General features: G+C 37.4%; 1 protein-coding gene across 1 annotated transcript in view; it reads right to left on the bottom strand.

The window, feature by feature from the left end:
- FAT4 (FAT atypical cadherin 4) overlaps window positions 1–23,093 on the bottom strand; it is a gene marked incomplete at its 5' end in the record, with an annotated part of 147,536 nt that overhangs the window by 5,172 nt on the left and 119,271 nt on the right. Inside the window, 7 exons of the mRNA XM_082051293.1 lie at window positions 2,840–3,101; window positions 7,942–8,159; window positions 9,293–9,417; window positions 10,301–10,480; window positions 11,926–12,011; window positions 15,514–15,821; window positions 17,261–17,365. Coding sequence (XP_081907419.1) covers window positions 2,840–3,101; window positions 7,942–8,159; window positions 9,293–9,417; window positions 10,301–10,480; window positions 11,926–12,011; window positions 15,514–15,821; window positions 17,261–17,365 — 1,284 coding nt within the window. The remainder of the gene's footprint in view (window positions 1–2,839; window positions 3,102–7,941; window positions 8,160–9,292; window positions 9,418–10,300; window positions 10,481–11,925; window positions 12,012–15,513; window positions 15,822–17,260; window positions 17,366–23,093) is intronic.

Genomic DNA, 23,093 nt, shown 5'->3' with positions numbered 1-23,093 from the left:
ATTTCAGAGATATAGTGATGTCAAATTTGGTCTATGTTTTTGAAACACCCTGTATATCGTTAAACTGACTGAATTTTCAATTTATAGACCCATTTCACTGAAGCTAAATAAAGGCTCTAAAGTTCAGTAAATAAGACAAGAATTCAGATTGTTACTATCGGGAAACATCTATTCTAATAATATTTAATGTCTTTAAAATGAATTTAAACAAATATCCCCTCGAATTACTTCATTCAGTGCACTTGAATGTTTTTCTTTCCTAATTTTCCCACATTTCTAAAACTTATTATCCCCATGTAGAGAAACCTATTCACAGCTGGCTTGGCTGTGTTAGCAGAAAACATTTGCTTCAATTGCCATTTGCTTGTGTGCTTTCCACTTTCTCCTTTTCTGAGCTGAAGTTGTCTACTGTGCTTCAGCTAAGCCTCCCGTTTTATTGTCCCCTAAACCACGGTGCTCATGGCAATACTCTTACGTCTCTGAATCTCAAGTGGCCTTTTTCCAGAGTTCCCATTGCTTGGTTGTAGCACTGTCCTGTCAGTCTCCGTGCTGAGAGCACCCAGGGAGATGGATTATCCTCGGCCATTGTGTGGTTGAGTGTGAGGTCACAGGGAAATCCAGCCTTTTGCCAGCCTCATAATTCCCTGTGTTCCTGAGACTTAATCCTTTCTGTGAGGGTTTTAGGATGGTGCAACCTTAGGCTGACCTCTGCCCAGAGCTGTGACAAAATGGCACTCACAGATGTGTTTGCAAATTATGCTCCTTTTTGCCACATGTGCTGTCGCTGTAAGATACATGTTTCTTTCTCTTGAACTTGTGATAGCTTGTCTTTAGAACACCATGCCAGGTTTACAGGAAGATTTAATTCAAGGCCACATTTGTCAGCTCTTACACAATAAAAACAATGAACAGGGAGAAGGAAAGTGCCACTGTTCGGTTCTGAAGCATCATGCTTGGGTGAAACAATAAACAGAAGGAAATTTTCAGTGCATCACTAGTGTTGGAAAAGGTTTCATTTCTGCAAAGATATTGCTGTAGTGGAAGAATGGCCACTACAAATGGTAACTTCATGAATAATTGTGGAAAATTCTGTAAAAATAGCTAGCACAGAGATAAATGTTATGAATATTGACTCTGTCATGAAATAGCAAATATAACCAAGTTGTATGAGGTGGTATTACAGATTTATAATCTTCAAAGGATATTGTTTTAAAACCTGAACACCCTCTGATGGCAGAAATGAAATACGAGTTGGTATGAACATCAAATATGTTTCACTGAGAGATGCAAGTCAGGTGGTGTAAAGGGACATGAAAGAGCCTCATAAGTTTTTCACGCATGCTATTTCTAGATTATTTCTCTTCTGAAAGAGCTGTATTTTCTTTCAGTGTTACTTATATTTTCATTTTCTCTTGGTTTTACATTCCCAAATAAAGAGGAAATTGAGGATTTAGGTTCAGGAGGGAGCCCAAGCAAAATGGATGATTACCTTGCCGCGAGCTTGGTGGTCCCTTGCAGCAGTGATGTGATGAACAGCAACTGGGATTTTGTTAGGTCTACCCAGGGTAAAAGACACTGGATATACCAGCTCCGCAGCCCTGGAATTGTCACTTATGTATGTTTTTGTCTGCCTTTAACAGTACTGCAGATATTTTTGACTCTCTGAGTTCATGCAGAGTTTTATGCCTCCCCCTTGTAAATCCTTGGTATGTTGCACACAATGTAATCCAATATTAAAATAAAATAAAATCATATGAATAAGAGATTTTGGATTGTGTGTTTCTAATGGAAGCCAGACATTCCTAATTTGTCTTCCACAGCATCAGGCAGTGGTGAGAAGTTAGTGTCCTCAATTTTCTTTGTTCCAGCTTTCCTAAAAGCCTCTGATTTTCCATGCATAAGCCTCTCATAAAACATACATGTAAAAAAAGGTAAAGGTTAGCATAGCATTCATATGATTTTTGTACCAAATTTCATACAAATTCACAATACACAAATGTGAAGTGTGAATTTGCACCACTCAAAGATACTTCATCTGGTCACAATTCTTGAAGTCAGGAAGATTTTTCAATATAAAAACTCCATCAACCCTACGCCTGCATTGTCTGGAGTGTCTCACAGTTTTTAGCTAAAAATTACTTCCATTTTTACTTATCACTAGGGGAATGATATCAAATATATGCTATCTACTTCTTTGCCAGGGTCTAAGACAGTTGCTTTAACTCTTAAGGGAGACTGATTTACTTCTTAACAGCTAGATGTCGGTCAGAGGGTAGTTCGTTATTGTCCTTGGTTTCTGTTGCTCAGAAGTAAATCCTATTCTCCATTTGACAGCTGGATAAAGCAGGAGGAAGTTGGTCTTGCAGAAAATATTTTAATCATATTAATAACAGGCTAAATCCTGCAGTACTTACCAACCCCCTACAGAGACAAAGTTCTCATTTAGCATTTTCGCCTGAGTAAAAGATTTGCCTTGATTTTCCAGATTCTGACCCAGGTAAATAATAGACCCTTTCTTTTCCATTAGCATAACAAAATTATAACAACTGTTTTACAGACAAGCAAGTAAACCCTGTCCCCCCACCTCCAAAAAGCCCTGCAGATGGAGTGCTTGCTTTTGGAAACAAGGCTGCAATGCATATTAAAGGAATAAAGTTTGCAATCCTTACTCATTCAAATTGCAGTTTTTCTGGCAAAGTATGGAAGTGTGTTAGTTAATTATAAATTATTACAGTACTTTCTGCAAGCTCTAAGCAAATAAGAGACCCTTTGTGTGTTCAAATGTGCTTATGTGCACTATATTTAAAAAAAAAAAAAACAACAAACTAATAAAAATTACCTGCAACTGTGCTCTTGAAAGGTTGACTTGATGGGATTCCTCCCAAAGAAATAGTAAGAACGTTTAGTCCACCAAAGTCTTGTGTGGCATGGAGAATATCTCGGCTATGAGTCTTGTCGACCGACAGGATAGTAGCAGACCCGTTCTTCTCAATGAGTACCGAATGCCACTGGCCATCCGCAGTGTACACTTCTGGGATATTTCTTTCCACTTTCCCAGCAATTCCAGCATCAGAAACGTAATGCACTTTGCCACCTTTTATCTGATGAGAAAAAAAAGCAAAATGGATAACTTAAAAACAATAGGCACATAACCACCGCTATACATACATAACCAATGTAATGCCTGTTCAGTACAGCTTTGGTAATATGTAGCTTCGTCATTCAAAGGCGGGGTGTATTTTTTCCCAAATAATTGTTTCGTGCTAAAAATGCATTAATTTTTTAGTACAAAAAAGTTGTCTGCAATTAAATACATAATTGCACCCATAAAAAAACTTAGAACTGCCATCCATTCATTCCCTGGCTGATCTCATAAGAGAAGAACCTATTGAGAGGTCAGCGACAGGGCATGTGCATGACAAAACATTTTAACCAATAGAAGAATAATTCTTCCTCCTTCTTCAATGCAAGTGTGGAAAATGCTTTGCAGAGTAAACAGATGTTGTTCTTGCCGCAAAAAACTTGCATCTAGTTTTCATTATGACACAGTAGGAATATATAAGGCATGGCAGAATTTAAGAAAGACTTAATTTCCTATCTGTTTTTGCTGCTAGTGTGCATTTTGCAGAGAAATATTTGTATTTTAAAAACCTTTCTGAAGAGGTGCAAAGTGTATTATTTTGTGTGAATTTTCGAACAGTGCTTACTTGAGCAAATGGCTCTTAAACTTGTGAGCTGTTAGAAAGAAAACAAAGATACTATTAAATTCCATGAAAAAAGTTTTGGCTTTTCCTCTATGAATGATGCTTTGCAATTCTACAGAATCATGAGATGCAGGGTTTTAAACCTGTTATTCGCTCAATATGAAATGATCTTAAAATGAGATCAGCGCAAATGTGAATTTAAGATATAGGAGCTAAAAAGAAAGAACACCCAAACACACCAGCTTCTCAAATATTGCATATATCAGCTGACTTCCTAAGGTTGTATTGACTTGTGTACAGCTCATGTAGAGTGGCTCTACAATTTGTTGCAAGTTTCCCTCCATACTCCTCTCCATACCCTGCACATTTGGTCCCACATGGTAAATAACTGTTTTGCCCCTGTGTTCCTTGCTGCAGCTTGGCCTGTCTGTGATATGTAACACGGGTGTGTTACATGTAGTCCAGGAAAGGTTGAAGCTCCATGTTTGTGGAAAGCTCTCTACGCCTCGTGTGCTTTGTTCCAGGAAAAATAACGTTGGTCTGGGAAGAACTGTGAGGCAACACACCGGCTACAAGAATGCTGCTCTCATTTCCAAAGGCTGTTAAATGCTCTGGATTTACTTCTTTAGTGATGCAAGCCGAGGATTTTGTTCATATAGACCAGCTTTAATATGGCTGCAAGACCACGCTCATGTCTTGGCAGAAGCCTAAGTGAATGTATCTAGCACATACTCCATTTGGATCAGGAAATACAATGGTTAATATTGCACACACTTCATTTATAAATGCCGGAATTCAGACTATTTGAAAATGTATTGTTTGATAAAGCTGCTCCTCAAAGATAGGATGCTTTTGTTACTGGCAAACACAGGTGGCAAACATCTAAACCATCGGAGAGTACAAAGAAAATCCCACATTTGGACATGCAGTCACACAGACTATTATACTAAACACCATCGGTGACAACCAAAAGTATATATATAAAGATTATTTGGGCAGAATATATACATATATTTATGTTTGTAACCTTTAATTGGTTTGTTAGTCTTAGTTTGCCTTTATGCTCCATGAAAACACTGCTTTGTATTTTGGTCTTTATGTAAACAAAAAGAAATATATCATATCATACAATATCCTCTAAACTTATGGGAAGATTAAGCACAGAACTGTAACTTCTAATTCCACATTAGACAAGAATTCTAGAATTATCTACCTGTCAACAGTTGATATTTTCCACACTGATTTATGACTCTTAAGCTCTATTTCTGTTTCTTTAAAATTGCATGTGACTAATGCTAACAGATTTATAAATAGACTAGTGGCATTTGGAAAATAAAATTTCCAGAGACAAGACCAGTCCATGACTTCTTCTACCAGGAAAAAATAAGGAATGTTCTTCTTAGTTCCTTGAAGCACAACTTATTTCTAAATTTGAAACAAATGCTGATGCTGACAATATTGAGTAACACCCATTTCTGGGTTTTATTTAAATGTCAGAGCAACTGACAAGTAGGAAATAATGAAAAGAATGAACCACTAAAGCAAACACATTCCTAACTACAAGGATGATTCAACTTTACTAATATTCACATTCTCCTTTACTGAACAAATTGCTTCTTTTTTTGTCTTAAATCTGAGCACTAGCCTTTACAGATATATAGCCCACAGGGTAAGGTATAATTTAAATGAGTTTTGGTCTGATTTATTACTGCAACTTTTTACATGCATAGAATCACAGAACAGTTTGGGTTGGAAAGAGCCTTTAAAGATCATCTAGTTCAATCCCCCCTGCCACAGGCAGGAGCATCTTCCACTAGACTGGGTTGTGGAAAGCCCCATCCAGCCTGGCCTTGAACACTTCCAGGGATGGGGCATCCACAGCTTCTCTGGGCAGCGTGTCCCAGTGCCTCACCACCCTCATACAAGCACATACTATCTTACATGGTAACATGTAATGCACATTCTCTACTTGTACAATTCCTAGATCTTTGAGCTACAGTTATGCTAATCTGATCTGACTTTAGATGAGATTTTCAGCTAAAACAAGACAGGCAATTTCACTTTTAACCTACTGTATTTATCCCAGTACTTCTAACTGAACTAGTTAATTAGTTGTAGCATGTAGATGAGGTTCTTAGAGACATGGTCTAGTGACAGTGTTAGGTTAACAGTTGGACTCTATGTTATTGAGGGTCTTTTCCAAGCAAAATGATTCTACGATTCCATGTATCATTTACAGGAAAATAAACCAAATCCCCTACCCTCTTCCTTTTATGTATGTATGTATGTATTTATTTATTTATTTTTGCAGGGCAGGGAGACACACACACACCCACACCATTTTCTACCTGAATCGCATTATTGTTTAATTTAATCTTCTAGTTTTTGTATCTTTCCTGGATTAAGCAGCCCTTTATATTCTAAAGGCCTCTCTTGGGGCTTTCTAGGGGGAGGTTACATCCATCATTTAGTGAATCAGCTGTGTACAACCTCAGTGGGTCTCATTTATTACCACGGCTCTAATTCTACCTCAATGCCAGGTATATCAAACCCAGGTAACTACAAGGGGAAAAATGTGGAGGCATAGAGGTAGCCACAGGGCTTGTAGCTTTTCTCTAGCACAGTCTAATATTAAAAACACATGCCAGTTTTCTATGAGCACTTACACTTTGGATAACAGGTGTATTAAAACACCCCAAAATCAAGTTATAAAATTGACTGTTCTGAAGATGGGTAAGAAAGCTGTAAACAGAAGTCCCTAAAGATCATCTTCTGCACAGGGGGTGGACTGATTAGCCAGAGAGACCTACGTGCGGGTTGGCTTCACTGACATATTGGGCCACCACCATGGTCAGCGCTTGTCAAGATACCTACTCCAGGTATGAGTGGCAGCGTAGGAGCTGTACTGTACTAACTACAGTTAAATTACCACAGTTTTATTAACTAGCATCGTCTGGGAACTTTTTGGCAATAATAAGTACAGTGATGTTACATCTCCTTCTTTAAATTGCTACATCTGTTACTTGGTGAACCTCTGTTCTTTTCCTGCACACAGCTGGGTCTGGGACTTTACACCCTCTGCTTGCTTGTATAACTTCACCAATATTAACAATAATAAGAGTGTTTGCATAAACACACCACTAGTGCTTTCAGCCAGGAAAGGCAACTCTCTCTTTTTTTTTTTTTTTAATAATGCTTGTAAAGCTGACCTAGCAAATTCGACTAGGGAGAAAATGGGAGTATTTGGTTTTCTCTCCAGAACTCAAAATAATGAGATCTTATCTGCTAATACGACTGAGGCAGAAACTTCCTATGAAATGATGCGGTAAAAGCGTACGCCAGGGAAGTAATGCATACTTGCTTCTTAAAAGCAGCTGGTGTGTCAGGAAAGCTCCGTACCTCTGATCAGCACAAGAATCAGGCAGGTGGAGAATTTTGATGGGGCTGAAGCTTAGAAAGTGTGAATTTCTGTATGAGTTTCTTTCAAAGTCAGGGAAAAAACTTGGAAAGTCTTACAGCAGTCAAGAAACTTGGAGCTTACACCAACCCAATAAAGGGGCTTGCCAACATCACTGCTGTACTCATTTAGAGTTATGAATAAATGGATTGAGTCATAGCCAGGAACTGAACCATCACCTTCTCTTGAGTAAGGTAACTTCTGCAGCGATAAACTCTTTGGAAAAAAAGAAACAACAATGGTGTGGCATTTGAAGCACTAATTCAGCTACATATCTCAAAATAATTTGATATTGCTCTATGGGTAATCTCATGAATTCAAGTTATCCTTTGCTTCCTAGTTTGATAAGCATGAGCCACGCTCGTAGGAATTAATGAAAACTTTTTGGCAATTGCTAGCTGGGTCTAACTAGAGGGCCTGGGTTTGAGGCCTGAGAAATCTGAAGATAAGAGGCCAATAACAAAATGATTTGTTCTGCAGAGTGTCACTTAATGATGATAACAAATATGGCAATGAGCACCGTTCCTGCAGCCTTAAAACAGTCACTATCTGGAGTCTGGACAAAAGTGATTAGATACAAAAGCATCAAGATCTTCTGATACCTTGGCAAATATCAAGGGAATTGTTGAGAAGATGAATGATACTGGAGCAGTGCCTAGCCTCAGCTAAAGACCCAATATTTTATAAAGGAAACAGAAACAGTAATGGAAAAATGTGATTTTGATCACTATGCATGAGGCAGTCCAATCAAATCAAACTCAGCATTAGCTGCAATCTTACCTTCACAGTAGTGAAGTTGCTGCTTTCCTGGATGTGAACTAAGATGCCGTTCTCGCTTCTTGTCCTGAACTTCACTTCCAAGCGGTCCGCATTCGGGGGTCCCGGGCCAGCGCCGCGAGCGCTGTGTCTCATCATGTATTCCCGCTTCTTGTTTGGGCTCATGTGGTAGTCAAGTCGTCCTTTGCCTTCCAGCGACAGGGCGGTGTCGGCAGTAATATCTGGGACACGGATGGGGAAGCGCTGAGTAGGCAGCTCGTTACAGCTATAGCCATCATCTGCCTAATAACAGCCATTTTCTTTCAGAGCAGAGATCAAGTTCAGAGCAGGTCAGGGGGGAGAGCAGGAGCGAACGGCAATTTCACCCTCTCTGTTCTTTGGCTTTAACCAGAATGTGTGTTTGAGAGTGGGAGTGTGCGAGTAATTTACTGTTGCTATCAGTCAATACTAAATTAAAACTCACTAGGGAACAAGTGAGGGAGTAAGGAAAAAAATTTGGCTCTCAGAACTGTAATTCCTTCCCAGGGATGTTACTGTTTCCATTACTGCAAGCAGGGTTTCATGATATATCGAACTCTAAGCTCTTCAGGGCAGAGATAATGACTTTCTATTTGTCATGGCATAAAAAAAGAATAAAAAATGGCAGAACATTGACTACCAAATGCTGTTAAAATTATGGCTGGATTCTTTTGTAAACTGGTGCAATAAAAGCGTATAAATCAGCTAAACAATAATGGGACATGTAAGAAAACAAAGCTCAGTCATTATCGTGCAACTACATGGAAATAAATCACTTTGCTCTCCTAGACAATCCTGTATTGATTTACAGAGCTACCCATATGTGAGTTAATAACCCCAGACTGTAACTGGCTTGCTTTCATTTACATTTACCATACCTTCTTGCGCATAATCTGATTGTCATTTTATGAAAAGGCTTACAGTTCAGAGAAGCCATAAGCAGATACACACAATGTTTAGGTGAAGGGAAGGGTCCTCCCTTACCCTTTTACCTCCCCATGGCAGACAAATCCCTCCTTTGGGATATGTTTATTTTGGTTACTGACTATACATTATAGGGAAGTAGTAGTTTTAAATGAGTGCAAGTTATCTGGAATGTGATATATCGCACAAAAAACATAATATACGTAACTTGTTGCTGTTTTTAACTCATGAAAGGACAATAGTCCATTGTGGACTTTTCCTGCCTAATTATTTAAAGAGGCAAGTGTACTGCTTTTTCATTATTTTATAAAATTAATTATCCCATGCTCCTGAAAAGAAACTCTTAATGACATTTGGTTAAACCATAGTTAGGTGTACATTAAAGAGAAAGACAGTAAAACCTTTGCCATACATTTTTCACAGTGCTTTCCCGTCAGCCCATCTTTGCAGTGACACTGCTGCCATGACCAGTGATCAACACAGGTGCCACCATGTTGGCAGGGGTTGGTCGCGCAAGCGCCTTCTAGTCTGGGACATCTGAAACAAATCAGAAAAGTAGATATTGAAGAATGTATGCGCAAGTAAGTGGAGAAAATGTGCTGGGAAGTGTCATGTGTTTGAACGATACTCTCTTTCTTCCCCCTAGAGATGCAAAAGCATAGAGGCTCTTCTCCACACACAGCTCATGTTTCTAAACAGATCCCAGTTTTCAGCATTAAGTTATAACAGGTTTCCAAAAGACAAAGGAATTGAGAGACAGTGAAACTCCTTTTATCTATTACACAAGAGAAGTCAAAACTCTTTAAATGTGCTTTTTTATGCTATAGACCTCTGGAGACTTTGTATCACAGAGAAGAGCGAACATGGAGAAAGAAAGAGAAAGGGTGAGCTAACAAATCTGAACATAAGACTGACATTATTGCTACAACTATGACTTCAAATACTGAGGTGAAAAAAACAATAGAATCAGATAGTCCATCATTTCTGAAAGACCACTTGGAGGATATGAGGGAAATTCAGTGATACTTGAGAGGCAAACTGACAGAACAGACATTGTGGATTAAAAAGAAATGAGAGGGAGTAGAGGTTTAGTAAACTGTATGAGTACAGTCAAACCCAGGTGGAATTAATAAAGAAACTCAGTAACAGGGCTACTCTATTTCAGCCTGCAAAGCAACATTAATAGTAATTGGCAATAGAAATATAATGATGTTGCTCTTGTGAAGCCTCTGTAATCTTTGTGAACCTTTCATTCAAATTCAGTTTCTTCCTAAAGTTTTCACACTTTAAAATAAATCCTACAGTCACTTTTTTTTACAAGAAATATCTGACGGTGTCTGAATGGAGTAGCGTCTAGCTTTCACGACGGCTTCCTTTATTGTAAACGCAGTTCATTTGATACCATATATAGCAGACGTACTGATCTAAGATTCCTTGAGCTGCCAAGGCCTGGCTGGGCTCCATGGGACGTCCGTTGACTGCAAACTCCATTATACAGCCCACAAAATCATGGCTTTCCACCTGTCCTCTCCTTTGAAGGATGGGCTCTACAGACCTGATGCCACCAACAGTAACTCGATTTGGTTGTACATCAAGAGTCCTATAAAAGAGTCAGAAAAATAATTTATCAGTATCGGACATTAAGATAGCAATGGCAACACAGGGGCTGTGACCGTCAGCTACGGTCTGCAGCTGAACCTCCTCTTCCAAAATTCGTATGTTATATTTAGCAGGGGAGATAGAGAGATGAGTAGTGCTTGAACTAACAGTTATAAAGGGAATGACTCTACATTCACACTCAGTTATTGCATGTCAAAATTTCGATTCACTTGAATGAGCAGTGTGTTGAAATCATAATGAATAAGGTTTTTACTCACTTATGATTTAAATTGCATATGATATTTAAATAGCTAGAAGATGGATTCATTATTTTACAAAGATGTAAGAGCTTTGCCAGTGGGGAAACCACATAAGGCAGGAAGTAGGGTTGTGATTATTGTAAGAAATTAGTAAAAGTGATTAAGATTAAAGTTATTGCTATCTCCAAAGAGGATGTAAAGATGTGATACAAAGGCTTCTAAGTTAGTTATGGTAAACATAATAAATAAGGTTTGTTCTCTGTACTGGCCAATGTTTAAGAAATGAAAACTGTACAAGATGGCATCTGGAAAGGCATCTGGAAATTACTGAAAACAATGTCGAAGAAGTTACTTTTTTTTAGAAAGCAGTAATCAGGTGATATTATTTCTTATACCTTCATAACAGATGGCAAATGTAGCTTAAATAACTAAATAAATCAATGAATGAAGACCCCAAATCGAAGCCAAAAACTGGACACTGGAGTGAGATACAGGTGCTACTAGAGTAATAGCATTTTGAGTCTGAGTCTGAGTCTGTTTTTTGGCAAGAGAGATCTAATTCAAAACGTAAAAGTAGAAGAGGCTTTGCTGAAGATTTGTTGCACTAAATACTGTAGAACTTCAAACTGTCAAAGTGTAGTACTTAAGAGCCAGCTGATTATAACAAGTACATTGGTGTTTTACTGTCTAAGATTTATAAGTTATCAGTAATTATGGGCACCTGATATTCTGATTTGTTAACTCTTTCTACGTTATGATGTGAAATCTCATAGCATTAAGCAATAAGTCTTATTGTTGTTTACACCACAGCACAGACTACTCATGGCCATACACTCCTTATGAGCCACCAGAGGCTGAGGACAGAGATAGAGTCAAGAACTGGGGATTTCTGAATAAACTCCTTGTTGTGAATAAACTCCATGCAGAAATGTAGCCAGAGTTAGCAAGTAGCAGTACATGTAGAAAATTTAATTTGTTTCTGCAAAGATGGGAAAAAAGGATACTCCAGAGCCTTGCCTTTGCACGCCTCTGAAATAGTGCAGCTGAAGTATCTATCCTTTGTTTGAGGCTGGGCTAAGGGCGTGTAATCATTATTCAAAATTTCCCTGGCTTTGGAGGATCATTTCTTTTTAATTTTAACTTTAATTTACAGCAAAAAAGACACACAGAATGAAGAGTTATTTACCAGTCAGAAGAAACAGCGACATTGCTAACAGTGCAGTAGCCTGGCTCCTGATCCTCAGAGCAGGAATCCACCGTCAGTGATGCTGCCTGCAAAAGCCACACATACAAATATGCTGAATATCACAGGGCTGTAGTTCCCAACCACATTAGATATTTATGATTAAATACATTGTATTTAGGACTTGGCTAGGATGGAACACTTGTATATGACTGTGTTCACTCAGGACCGCAGAGTGCTTCAGAGCCACTGATCAGCTCTGTTCTATATCAGCATAGTGAATACCGACATGTGGGTACTAACAGAGAGTGAGCTAATTGACTGCTTCATACAGGGAATCAGTGAAACACCAAGTTTTCAGATTTGGGTAGGGTTTCTTTCGTGTTTGTTTGCTTTACTCCTCAAAATTGCAGTTACTTTGGCGCATACCATATCCTACTCTTCATCAGAACAGAGCTGCTCCCTCCAAACAAAAAGGGCATTTCTTCTGGGCTTGACCATGACATTAAACACATTGTTCGAATCGGATAAAAGTACATTTCAAAAGCTGGGAGTAAAAGCACCCAAGATTACTAGCTAAAAATAACAACCAAGTGGACCACTCAGTACTCAAATAGTAACCAAGTGGACCCAATTAAGGTAACTCTGAAGCTGGTATGTCATGAAGGATGTTTGCCCCACGTTAATGGTAAAACACATGGATACCTATAGTAGGACCAAGCTGACATTCAGAGAAGTACAAGACATCATCAGCACTTAGAGCAGTCTTCCTCTTTATTATCCCCAAGCCAGCAATCCCCAATCAAGTTACCTCATTACCCATCTCAGTCACTTACGCTAAAGCAAATCATGACATTTTTTTGTAATCTCTAAAAGTCTAACCAAAGCTTTGACTAAATCATGAAACAATTCCTCCTCATTTAAAAAAGAGTTTTTATTTTATTCCTTATTTAGCAAAGAATTTTTTCCACAGTGATTTATTAATAACAGATGCGCTGAGGAAAAAACCCTGAAGGTTAGCTATTCCTTAAAACAAATTTTCAGAAAAATAAACATAATCTCCAAATTGTACATATCAGCTTCTCATGTTTCAACCAGATGTGTGGTACAGTTTTACGACAAATTTAAATCACACGTCACTTTTAAAAATGCCTTGGTTTATATTTTGATTTAGATTACTTTACAGGAGCTGAGCAAACAGCAATAGCTATCAGTATGTCATTACTGTGAAATAGCTTTTTTCTGCCTCCAGTGAAGTCCACTAACAACATCTTGTTGAAATCCCCATAGATTGTCCATGCTATTTCCAAATACGCACTGTGAGCTGATGCCTTGTATTGACCAAATGAATTCATAGTTCTCAGCCCCAAATCATGTCCTACAGTACACTTAAATTGTTCAATTTGCAATTTGTAATGAGAATTTATCTTTACTTTATTTCCATACATAATGAGCAGACTGCTTCTCCCAAGAAACCTCAGTCTGCAGTTCCAAAGCAGATCATATGCTCTGTATAAATGAAACAATTAATAGAAAGAACAATAAGCTGGTCGGTAGGCCATCACATGCCTACATATTTTCCTTCAGAATATCAACAATAAAGAATGAAATGAGCTTTTTGTTCTTAGCTCAGTCAGCGTAATCTCCCTAACTTACATTGCTATGTGCTGTGAAAGCCAAACTACAACCCCAGCTGAAGGGCTGGATATTTGAGAATATATTTTACTTGGACCAGAGTTCATACGATTTATTTTCTAATGTTACTCAAATGTTCCTGCTTGTTACTTAAGCATTACTCTACAGTTACCATGCCGCATTATGAGACTTTCTATCCTGTCACTCCGCAATAGCTCAGAACTGACAACTTAATGATTTTACCAGTTTCCGATGAAATCCCACTGTGCTGTAGGAAATGACAGATTTGGGGGCTATTTCATACAGTTTTGGACACCTGAGAGACATTTTTCCTGCAGCAGAAATATTTACGACAAAGGCAATTCTTTTCACATACTGTGTTTGTAAACAGCTGACATTACTAAAAAGGTTTAAACATTAAAAAAAAAAAAATATATATATATATATATAAGGTATAGGTTATCTTAAGCGTTTGGTTTCAATCTGAAGCATTCATAACTGAAATTCCCTATAAATAGACCTTTTTATGTTATCTCTTCTATAGTCTAGCCCTGTGGCCTATCTACAAGTTAAACATTTGTCTGCTCTATTTTTTCCTTAATTGTAGCTCATTTATTTGTTGCAATTTTGAAGGTGTGCTCTTATACTGAGCCATTTAAATCTTATCAATAGAAATACCACACTGATTTAGTTGCTAAAATGGGAACCGGGTACCTTTCAAGATTTAAGTCCACCTTTGGGCTTTACTATTTTGAAGCTGTGATGCAAATTATTAGGTATCTGATATTAAGTTAAATTGAAAGAGAGTCATTACTCAACATCACAATTATCATTCATCTTATTTGGATACATAACTCCTACAAACACACACTAATTGGATTTGCAAATCCAGCTGAACACTAAATTATCTCCCCTTCAATAAATGGAGAAATCAGGTCTTGCACTACAAAACTGAAATGCAGTTTCAGGCTGAAGAACGAATGAAATTCTTTAAGTGAGAATTTTTAAAAGCACCATTTAGGAAGGTCAGGAGACAACCTGCTCCTATACAAAACCTCAGACCACTAGATACTATATCCCTTTGCTGCTCTCGGGACATTTCAGCCTATGGACATCTCACCCCAGACCTGAAGCGCTTCAGATTTGGTTTCATTTCTAACTCAAACATTGTGGAGTCAAAAAGCTTGGTTTGAATTCAAAGAGCATTTGGTTTATGTTCTGCCTTGCAAATATTACTAAGAAAGGAGAGAAGAGGAATATAAAACATCTACTGGGAAAAAAAAATGAAGGCAGGAAAAGGGTCAGAGTACCAGGCATATGGCAATCAGTTGTCCCAGTTCAGTTTTTGTCAGAGTTCCTCCCTTCAGATACTTTCTGGGGGACAAAAAAGAAGTAACTCCCCTCCTCCCACCTCAAAAAAACCTCTCAATGTAGCATCTGTGAAATTTTTACATGTATGCTACAGGGAAAAAATAGGCTTCCAGTCTGATGAGATCGGTAAAATCTCTAAACTAGCTTAAGGAGGTCAGAGATGTCTGGAATTTTAAGTTTTTCCACTTCTATTTTCCAAATGTTGAGAAAAATTATTTTGAGGCTTTTTGTAGTCACTATAGTTAATTAGCCTTTCCTGATAATCATCCCTGCAATCTGCATCAGTTAATTAGCCTCGTGTGTAGTAATTTATTTCATTAATTATTCCTGGTTCTCATTTTTCACATTTAGAGTATAAGGCATTGCACATGTTTTTTTAATTATTCTTTATCATCAACATACTAAACAAACCATTATAGGTCTTCGAGTGAGCTGCAGTAAGACAGAAACGAGGGAGGTTTTTTCCAAAGTTAGAGGCTCTGCTAGCAAACGCAACATTACTAATTTTATGTTCCTCTGAGTTCATGTGGAAGCCAAAGTGACTTGGCTGAACTTGTCTTAAGTTTTCATTTTAGCATTTCTTACCATTCCAGCCCTCCGGGCAATAACTGTGTGAAATTGTCCATCAGACACCCTCTTAGTTGTGGTAAGCTTGTACGTGCCACTGCCGAGATTGTAGGAGAATCTTAGCCTCTCTTCTGCTATTTCCAGGGCCAGAAATTCTGCTCGCTCTCCAGTTTGGTTATCGTAGTTATACAACAATAAAGCATTACTTTTTATAGTGGCAAACTTTATATAGATGTAATTATTGTTTGGATCCATACTGGGAAACTCCATATATGACAGCTCTTCAAATCCATAACTGTTCAGTTCACAATGATTCCCGAAAACACCTGCAAAATGAAAAGTAAAATCTGGTATGGGATCTGTCATATCACCAGACATTTGTTAATCCAATTTTGAAAAAAAATTCGCAACTTGAGCTTATTTTTCTCTTTATAGCTGTCTCAAGTGATGGTTCATTTTTTATACTTATGGTTTAAACATTTGTATGATTAAAACATTATGCCTTCCATGTTTTTATTGACCTGAATAGTTAGGTGCATTCTACACATTTATTTTCAGATCTCTGTCACATGATTTCCCTTTTTTCTTTTTACTGGAGCAACAATGAGAAAAAAAATAATTTATTAATATTAGTTACATTTACAATGGACTATGACTGTATAGGAAATTAATAAACTCTGAGGAAACATAAAACAAAGGAAATAGAATAAAGAAGTTATTCCACATGTTAGCAGAAAACTATTCAGAGGTGGTTTCAAATGTGTATTGAGAACCATATTTTTGTGCAAGGGTTTTCAGCAGCCTTAAAACATTGTAGATGATTTCTCAGGTTTATCTGTTTTTTGATTAAGCCGTTGCATTTACTTTCATGCTTTTCTATATGAACAATAACAATTCTAGATTCATCTGCATTCAGAACCAATCTTGGTGCAATTGTATCTTGATACCTTAAAATATCTATGTTATTTTATGTCTTTATTTGGTTTATTCCACAAACTAAATTTTTGATAATTAAATAATTGATAATTAAATTCTACATGCTTCTCTGATTCTAAGAATTGTACTCTGATTTTGGAACTCAAAACTTTATTACCATACAATAAATTGAATGGGCAAATACTTGTGTGGGCTGAGAAAGCTGTTTTGATTTGGTCAGGTTTTCTTAATCAAAGCTACTAAATATGAAAGTGCCAGTATCTACTGTTGTGCTCCTCACTTGAAGAAAAATGCACGTGCTCCCTAATTCTTGCTTTACAAGCATTTTGACAAATTATGCAGGTGACTGTACATAATTTTTCAAAAGAAAACCAAGCCCTCTATGCTCAGTATCATCCCAATATCCCTTTTTCTGAGTCAGTGTTACGGCAACATACTCACACTTTGCAGGAGCACAGAACACAAGAACACTGATGTAATTTACTCTGTTCTTACTCTTCAGCCCTCCTAAAAGCATCTGTGATTATGCTGGAGAGCAAGCGCTGCTCTGAGCCCCCGCTGTGCCCCTCACTGCAGCCACAGTGACCCCCCACCCACATGCTCCCTTCTTTCACTACACTAGCAAAAATATCAGCTTCTCCCTCCTGCAGCCGGGGAAAACTGGAGAAGACGGGGCCAGGAGACGATCATTACCTGTTCACAGGTATGCGTATATGCGTATATACCTATATGCACCTATCCATTTTACATAGGTAAGAATAAGTCACAATTTCAGAGCTATTAACAGGGAAAGGGCAGATGCAGCTGAGAGGAGGAGGAGCATACTCACCGAAGGGGCAGTGGCAGTAATACCCCTCCACCCCGCTTTGGCAGGACCCACCATTGAAACAGGGGTTGCACTCACAGTAATTGACAGCGGAGTCGCACGTTTTCCCTGCGATTAGGGAGAAAAAAAAAACAATTTCCATGTCAGAGTATTCAGGTCAATAGGAAAGTCAGGTCGGTGTTTAGGTGATGAGCTTATGTCCCAATGCTAGACACATGGCTTGTTGGCACATGGAAAGGAAGGAGGGTGCCAGGAACCAGTTGCAGCTCTGGGAGGGAGGAAACAGAGGGAGGAAATAGAGATATGATGCTGGGCTGCCATGCAGCCCAGAGAAATTAACTTTGCTTTGCAAGTGTCTCAATGTAATTATCTCATATAGGTACTATTATTGCTGTTGCTGGTTTGGTTTGGTTTGTTTCATTGAGTGGTGTCTGTAAAAGTGCTATCATGACATAAAGCTCATGCTGAACTAAAAAAAAAAAAATAAATAAAATCCCCTATTGAATACAATGTAATCATTAGTGCTGAACCCTGTATGAACACAGGCTGCTATTGTACATTATATGATTTTTCTTATTTTTCCTCATCAATTACAACCTCCTTCCTGACTTGGAGGGACCACAGTCCTCTGGAGCTAAAACAAGTTACCCTGGATACAGTCTTTTTCTAAGCAGACATTGTCACATGTGGTAAATATTATTCACCAGAGAATAAACTGAAATCACATAATTCATTTCAACAAGGAAGGGAACCAAGAGAAAAAGTGAAGATTTTAACAGATGCTGTACACCGACAAGGAGATTCGTTGTACAAAACTAAAATCTTCTTTGTATGGAAACAATAGCTGCAAAAGTATTAGTCTTCTGCACTTTTCATTGCTTAGCTTTTATCAGTTTAGCAACACTCCAGTCTTGGTACCTGCCTTCCTCCTTCTGCTGCGTGTTCAGTGAAAACCTGAAAGTGTTGTCATGTTTTCCCCTCACGTTTCTCTACAAAAACTGGCAAAATCAACTATGCTCTTCAAGACCTTTCCTTGAACTTCACCTAGGCCACGATGCGCACACTTCATTAGCAAAGGCTAAGACTGCCTTACATGTCTTATCGCACCGATAATGAATTATTTTACTCCTCACACCATACAAATGTAATATTTGTTTAAACTAAGAGTACAACATGAACTTGTATAGTGTTCATTCTTATACTTCACATATATCTGATAATCCTTATATGTCACGCCAGCAGAGTTAATATAGCACAGTCCTGGTTTTCTGCAGTTTTAGGGACCAGCAATCCCTAAGGACTGTATAGGGTGCATTGCTGGTCCCTAAAACTGCAGAAAACCAGGACTGTGCTATATTAACTCTGCTGGTATTTTCAGAATTTCCTAACTTCAGTTGCCTAATTAGAAAACCTATTTTCTCTCTCCTTTTTCCTCCATCTACTTTTCTGTCTAACCTAAAGAAGTTTGCAGGCAATTCTTGCATGTGAGCAGCAGCCCTCCATGTGCAACTGTGAGCATGATGGAAATGGAGCGCTGGAGGATTCCTGTGGTTAATACATAACTTGTAGATTCACCATAAATCCAGGAAACGTTTCCAATGCCTGAATCTAATTATGCTTTGGGGGTATTTATTTATATTGTATTCTCTAATTGGCATGACTGAAGGATGAGCTAACTTTTTAATGTTAGATTTTACTGTTTTCTTTATTTTAAAATTATGTACATAGTACAGACCTTTGACTTATCAAGGAGAACACAGAGCAAGAGCAAGGCAGAGATACTTAAATTAGCTCAGTGATGTTTCGTAGTTTTCAAAAAAACCCAAGTGTAGCTAATAAGGCTTACTATTTTTTTTTGCAATTCAAACTAACTAAATACTCTTGTTCTCAGCATTAAAGCTGTCATATTTGCTGAGTAAGCAACAGAATATGGATGTTTATTTTAGCTGCACATATTTTAACCAGTGGATAACAACATCTTCTTCATATTTAACAATTGTTTGAATAATTCATGAAACTAATAAAAGTGTGTTTGCATTTATTCCAACTGTTTTGACACAGGAGAAGACGAATACTCTGATTAAACAATTAATCAGAGCTATTAAAACTAATATTTATTTAAAATGAAGACGACATTTTGGCTATTCTTTGCCATTCACTGAAGTGCTAAAGACCTGGGAAAATGTATCTATTTACATTTGGAATAAGGATCCAACAGAAGATGTCTCTGAAGCTTACTTTTCCTCTTTAAATGCATGTTAAGAATGCTTATCCTAAAAAGCAAGAGTCCTTCAGCCAAATATGAGCAGGAAAAAAGTATAACTTGGGCATGTTTTCCTCAATTTATCACTACAGTCATTCTGTATAAGGTTTTAAAATAAATGACCTTGATAAAGCAATCTCATTAGAACAACCTGGTAAACATGATGAGAGTTATAAGTTAGAAACTGACAAACAAAGAAGTAGGTAAACAGTATAATATAATGTCATGTAACTACCAAAAGAACATGAAGTTATTTCTATTCAGTATATAACTAATTTTCATTAAAAGAATTATCCTGACATGACCACCCAAAACTCTTAAGACATTCATCTTCTTTCTGCTTTGGGACAGAAAATATTCATCCAAATTTCCTTCCATCTTCAAGTCAGTCCCTTCTTGGACTCATCTTAGATAGAAAGTCTCACACACTCCTTGTCCATCATCTATGGAAAGGTCTCCATATTTCAAGCTACTATTGGCAGCCTGCCTTGGTTACTCTGCTGAGATTCAGAGAGTTTCTATCAACTCCTGTATTTTGGATGGTCCACCAGTGTTCAAATGACACCTTCTTAACCTTCCCTTCTAATCTAAACTATGTTCCTCTCGTGCCCTATTGTTTCCTCTGTTTTTATTGACCAGACTTGATTTGCAGAAGTGGATCTTTCTAGGCCTTTGAACAGGGACATGTACTCCAGGAATCATGGAAGAAGTTAGGATGGAGGGACCTTGGAGGTCACAATATCCAACTCCCATTCAAAGCAAGGCAACCTCCAAAGTTAGATCAGGTTGCTCAGTGCTTTACCCAGCAGGGTTTTGCTCTGGTTTGTCTTTTCTTCAATGTGGAGATTCCTCCAGATAAGTTGCTGTGATACAACTGCAACTTCTTCTAATCTTCTACTTATTTATTTTTTTACTCCTTATTCTTCTAGCAAGTAGAGCCATCCAAGATGGCAGCAGGTTGTCCTACCACTTTCACTTATCTCCCTTGCAGTGTGCTAATACTAGCTTTCCAATATCTCAATAAAAGACTGTATTTGTTCACTTTCGTGCTGATGGGCTACCTGTTTCATGGGTTCCAGACACAATAAGGCGTGTCGTAAGGACTTAGATTTGGAAAAACAAAAAATAGCTTGCAAATCCATTCTTCTTCCTGTTCTGCCTAAGATATTATGTTTATATTTAGATATTATTTTTTAGAGAGGACTGTTTTTAGTGAGTAGAGAACTTACACAAGTACTAGCTACTCTGAGAGTTTCGCATATATAAAACAAATCATTCATTCAAGGAACCTTACTGGATTGAACAGGATAAGAAAGTGATTGCCATTATGCATATCATTTAACCCAAGTGCTCAGTTCTACTGCTTTTCAGAAAGATGAAGCCAATGATTTTAACCTCACAAAACCAGAGTAGTTTTGGTTTTCAGAGGTCATTTTCCACAACAGTCTGCCAATTTAAGTGTAAGACCATGACTTTAAGAGCAGTGTTCTGATAGACCTTTATCCCACCGAAGTAACCTTCCTCAAAAAATTATGAGATGTACATGTTTTCATGCTTTATGCAAGTCAATTTTCAAGAAACATTTATTTTCACAAATTCAGACTACTATGCACTTCTCAGCTGGGGAACAATTTTATTTGGACAACATAAAGAATTAAGCTATTTATATATGTTTGATTAGTATTTCAGGGTATCAAATCCAGTAAGGGGAAGGAAACATTTCAGCTAATGTGTTGGGAAACAAAGAGACTCCAAACCAGAGCCATCCCCCAGTAACTCCATTTCAGGTGAATGTTACAGTTAGTTGAGTATACAGATCTCAGCTGAAATATCAAAAGATTTGTGGTATTTATTTTTATGTCAGAAAGATCTTTTTTTCTGAAGACCAGGAAAATTAAGATAACACTGGATAATTGATAACAGAAAACATTCAGCATTTATCATTCATCACCTCAAGCTGATGATATCACATGCAGTGGCTTATAAAAAAATCTAACTTCCTGGATTTTTTTTTTTTAATTGAAAAATATAACAGGAACAGATACTAACTGAATGCTCTTGGGTTAGATTTCAGCTGATTTGAGAGTATCAGCTTTTGTGGTTCTCTGTGTCCATCTTTTAAAGTGGTTGTTCTAATATTTTAGTTTTGCATTTGAAACAATTTCACAAACCTACATTCCTTCATCTTAATGAGTTCTGGAAAATGGGAAATTAAGGGTTCAAAGGAAGGGAAGACAACTACTGTAAATCACAAAGTATATTCCCCCTAGAAAGTGATTATTTTGAAAACAAAACCTGATCATCATTAAGAGATGTAATTATAACAGATTGTTTAAACCCTAATGATCTTGCGCTGAGGTAATCAGTCTTTATAATCCTATTCAGTGAAAAGAACTAAATTACCTTTGCAGTATGATGAAGTGAAATGCAGCTGACAAAACATAATAAATCAAGGAAAAGACTCTCAGTTTTCAGGTAAGCCATTATAAAGGTCTACAGCTCACGTACTCTAATTTACAGTGAACAGAGACTCTGTCTCAGAAAATACTAATTTCTACTTGTATACAATGTTGTGTAAGTTTGCTGTTTTTTTTTACCAAGCATGCAAATTCAATTATGAGACTGTATTTTTGTTCCAAGAGAAGCAGCAAAGCTATGTATATAGAAAACTGAATTAGAAATTACTATTTTGATTTTTTTTTTCCTGAGACACTCAAGTGTTATATTCATAAAGAAAAAGTTACAGACTTTATTTTTACATTCACTATGGCTATCTTTAATCATGTACGCATCAGGTTTAGACACCCAAGCAGCTGTGTTCTCTTTCTGTTGGCAGTATAATAACGACATAATAGTCTCTATGTCAAGCATTCTCAAACAATCTGTATTCTGACATTTGTTTGCAGAACGTATTGAATACTAAATTTGCAGAATTTCAAATATGCTTTTGCAGACATAAAATGTCTAAATATACTGAATATTAATTGTGATCTTATCTAATAAGCTCTACTGACATTCAGCTCTGAAGAAATTTTGTTATTTAATTACATACTTTGGTGCCATTTGTTTTCTATCTTGACCAATTAATCTCCAGACACTTAAATAATTCTTGATTCTGCAATGGCCAACTGATTTAAAAAGATCTGACTCCCAAAGAGAAATGTCTGCCTCAGTGGTAGTCTATTCTAAAATTATTTGTGTTGACAAGGAGTTTAAGAAATCTCATTTCAGATGCCACATTTAATTCATGGCATGAAAGAAATCCAACACTTCAAACTGTAAGAGTCTCTCACCACATTTTCCTAGTTAAAACCTCCTTTTTTTGAGTTTGTCACATGTGGGGCTTTATTTTTAGTTGACATAAGGGTTGAACAATAAGATATGAGCTTTAATACCAGAAAAAAATCAGCTGAACATTTCTTTAATGTTTCAAATTATAGGCTAGAAGCATATATTACAGTATGCTGCTACAGTTAATGAAGTGTTTTGCTTAGTTGCAACAGCAAACATATGCCCAGTTAATCCTGGTGCTAATGACCTAAAGAGTTACAGGGGATAGGTGCCCTAGAATTA

Source organism: Streptopelia decaocto (genome assembly GCF_964273445.1).
Source record: "Streptopelia decaocto genome assembly, chromosome: 4".
In the NCBI taxonomy this organism is placed as follows: domain Eukaryota; kingdom Metazoa; phylum Chordata; class Aves; order Columbiformes; family Columbidae; genus Streptopelia; species Streptopelia decaocto.
The sequence above is the reverse complement of the archived record's forward strand: the minus strand, read 5'-3'. Positions and strand labels throughout refer to the sequence as shown.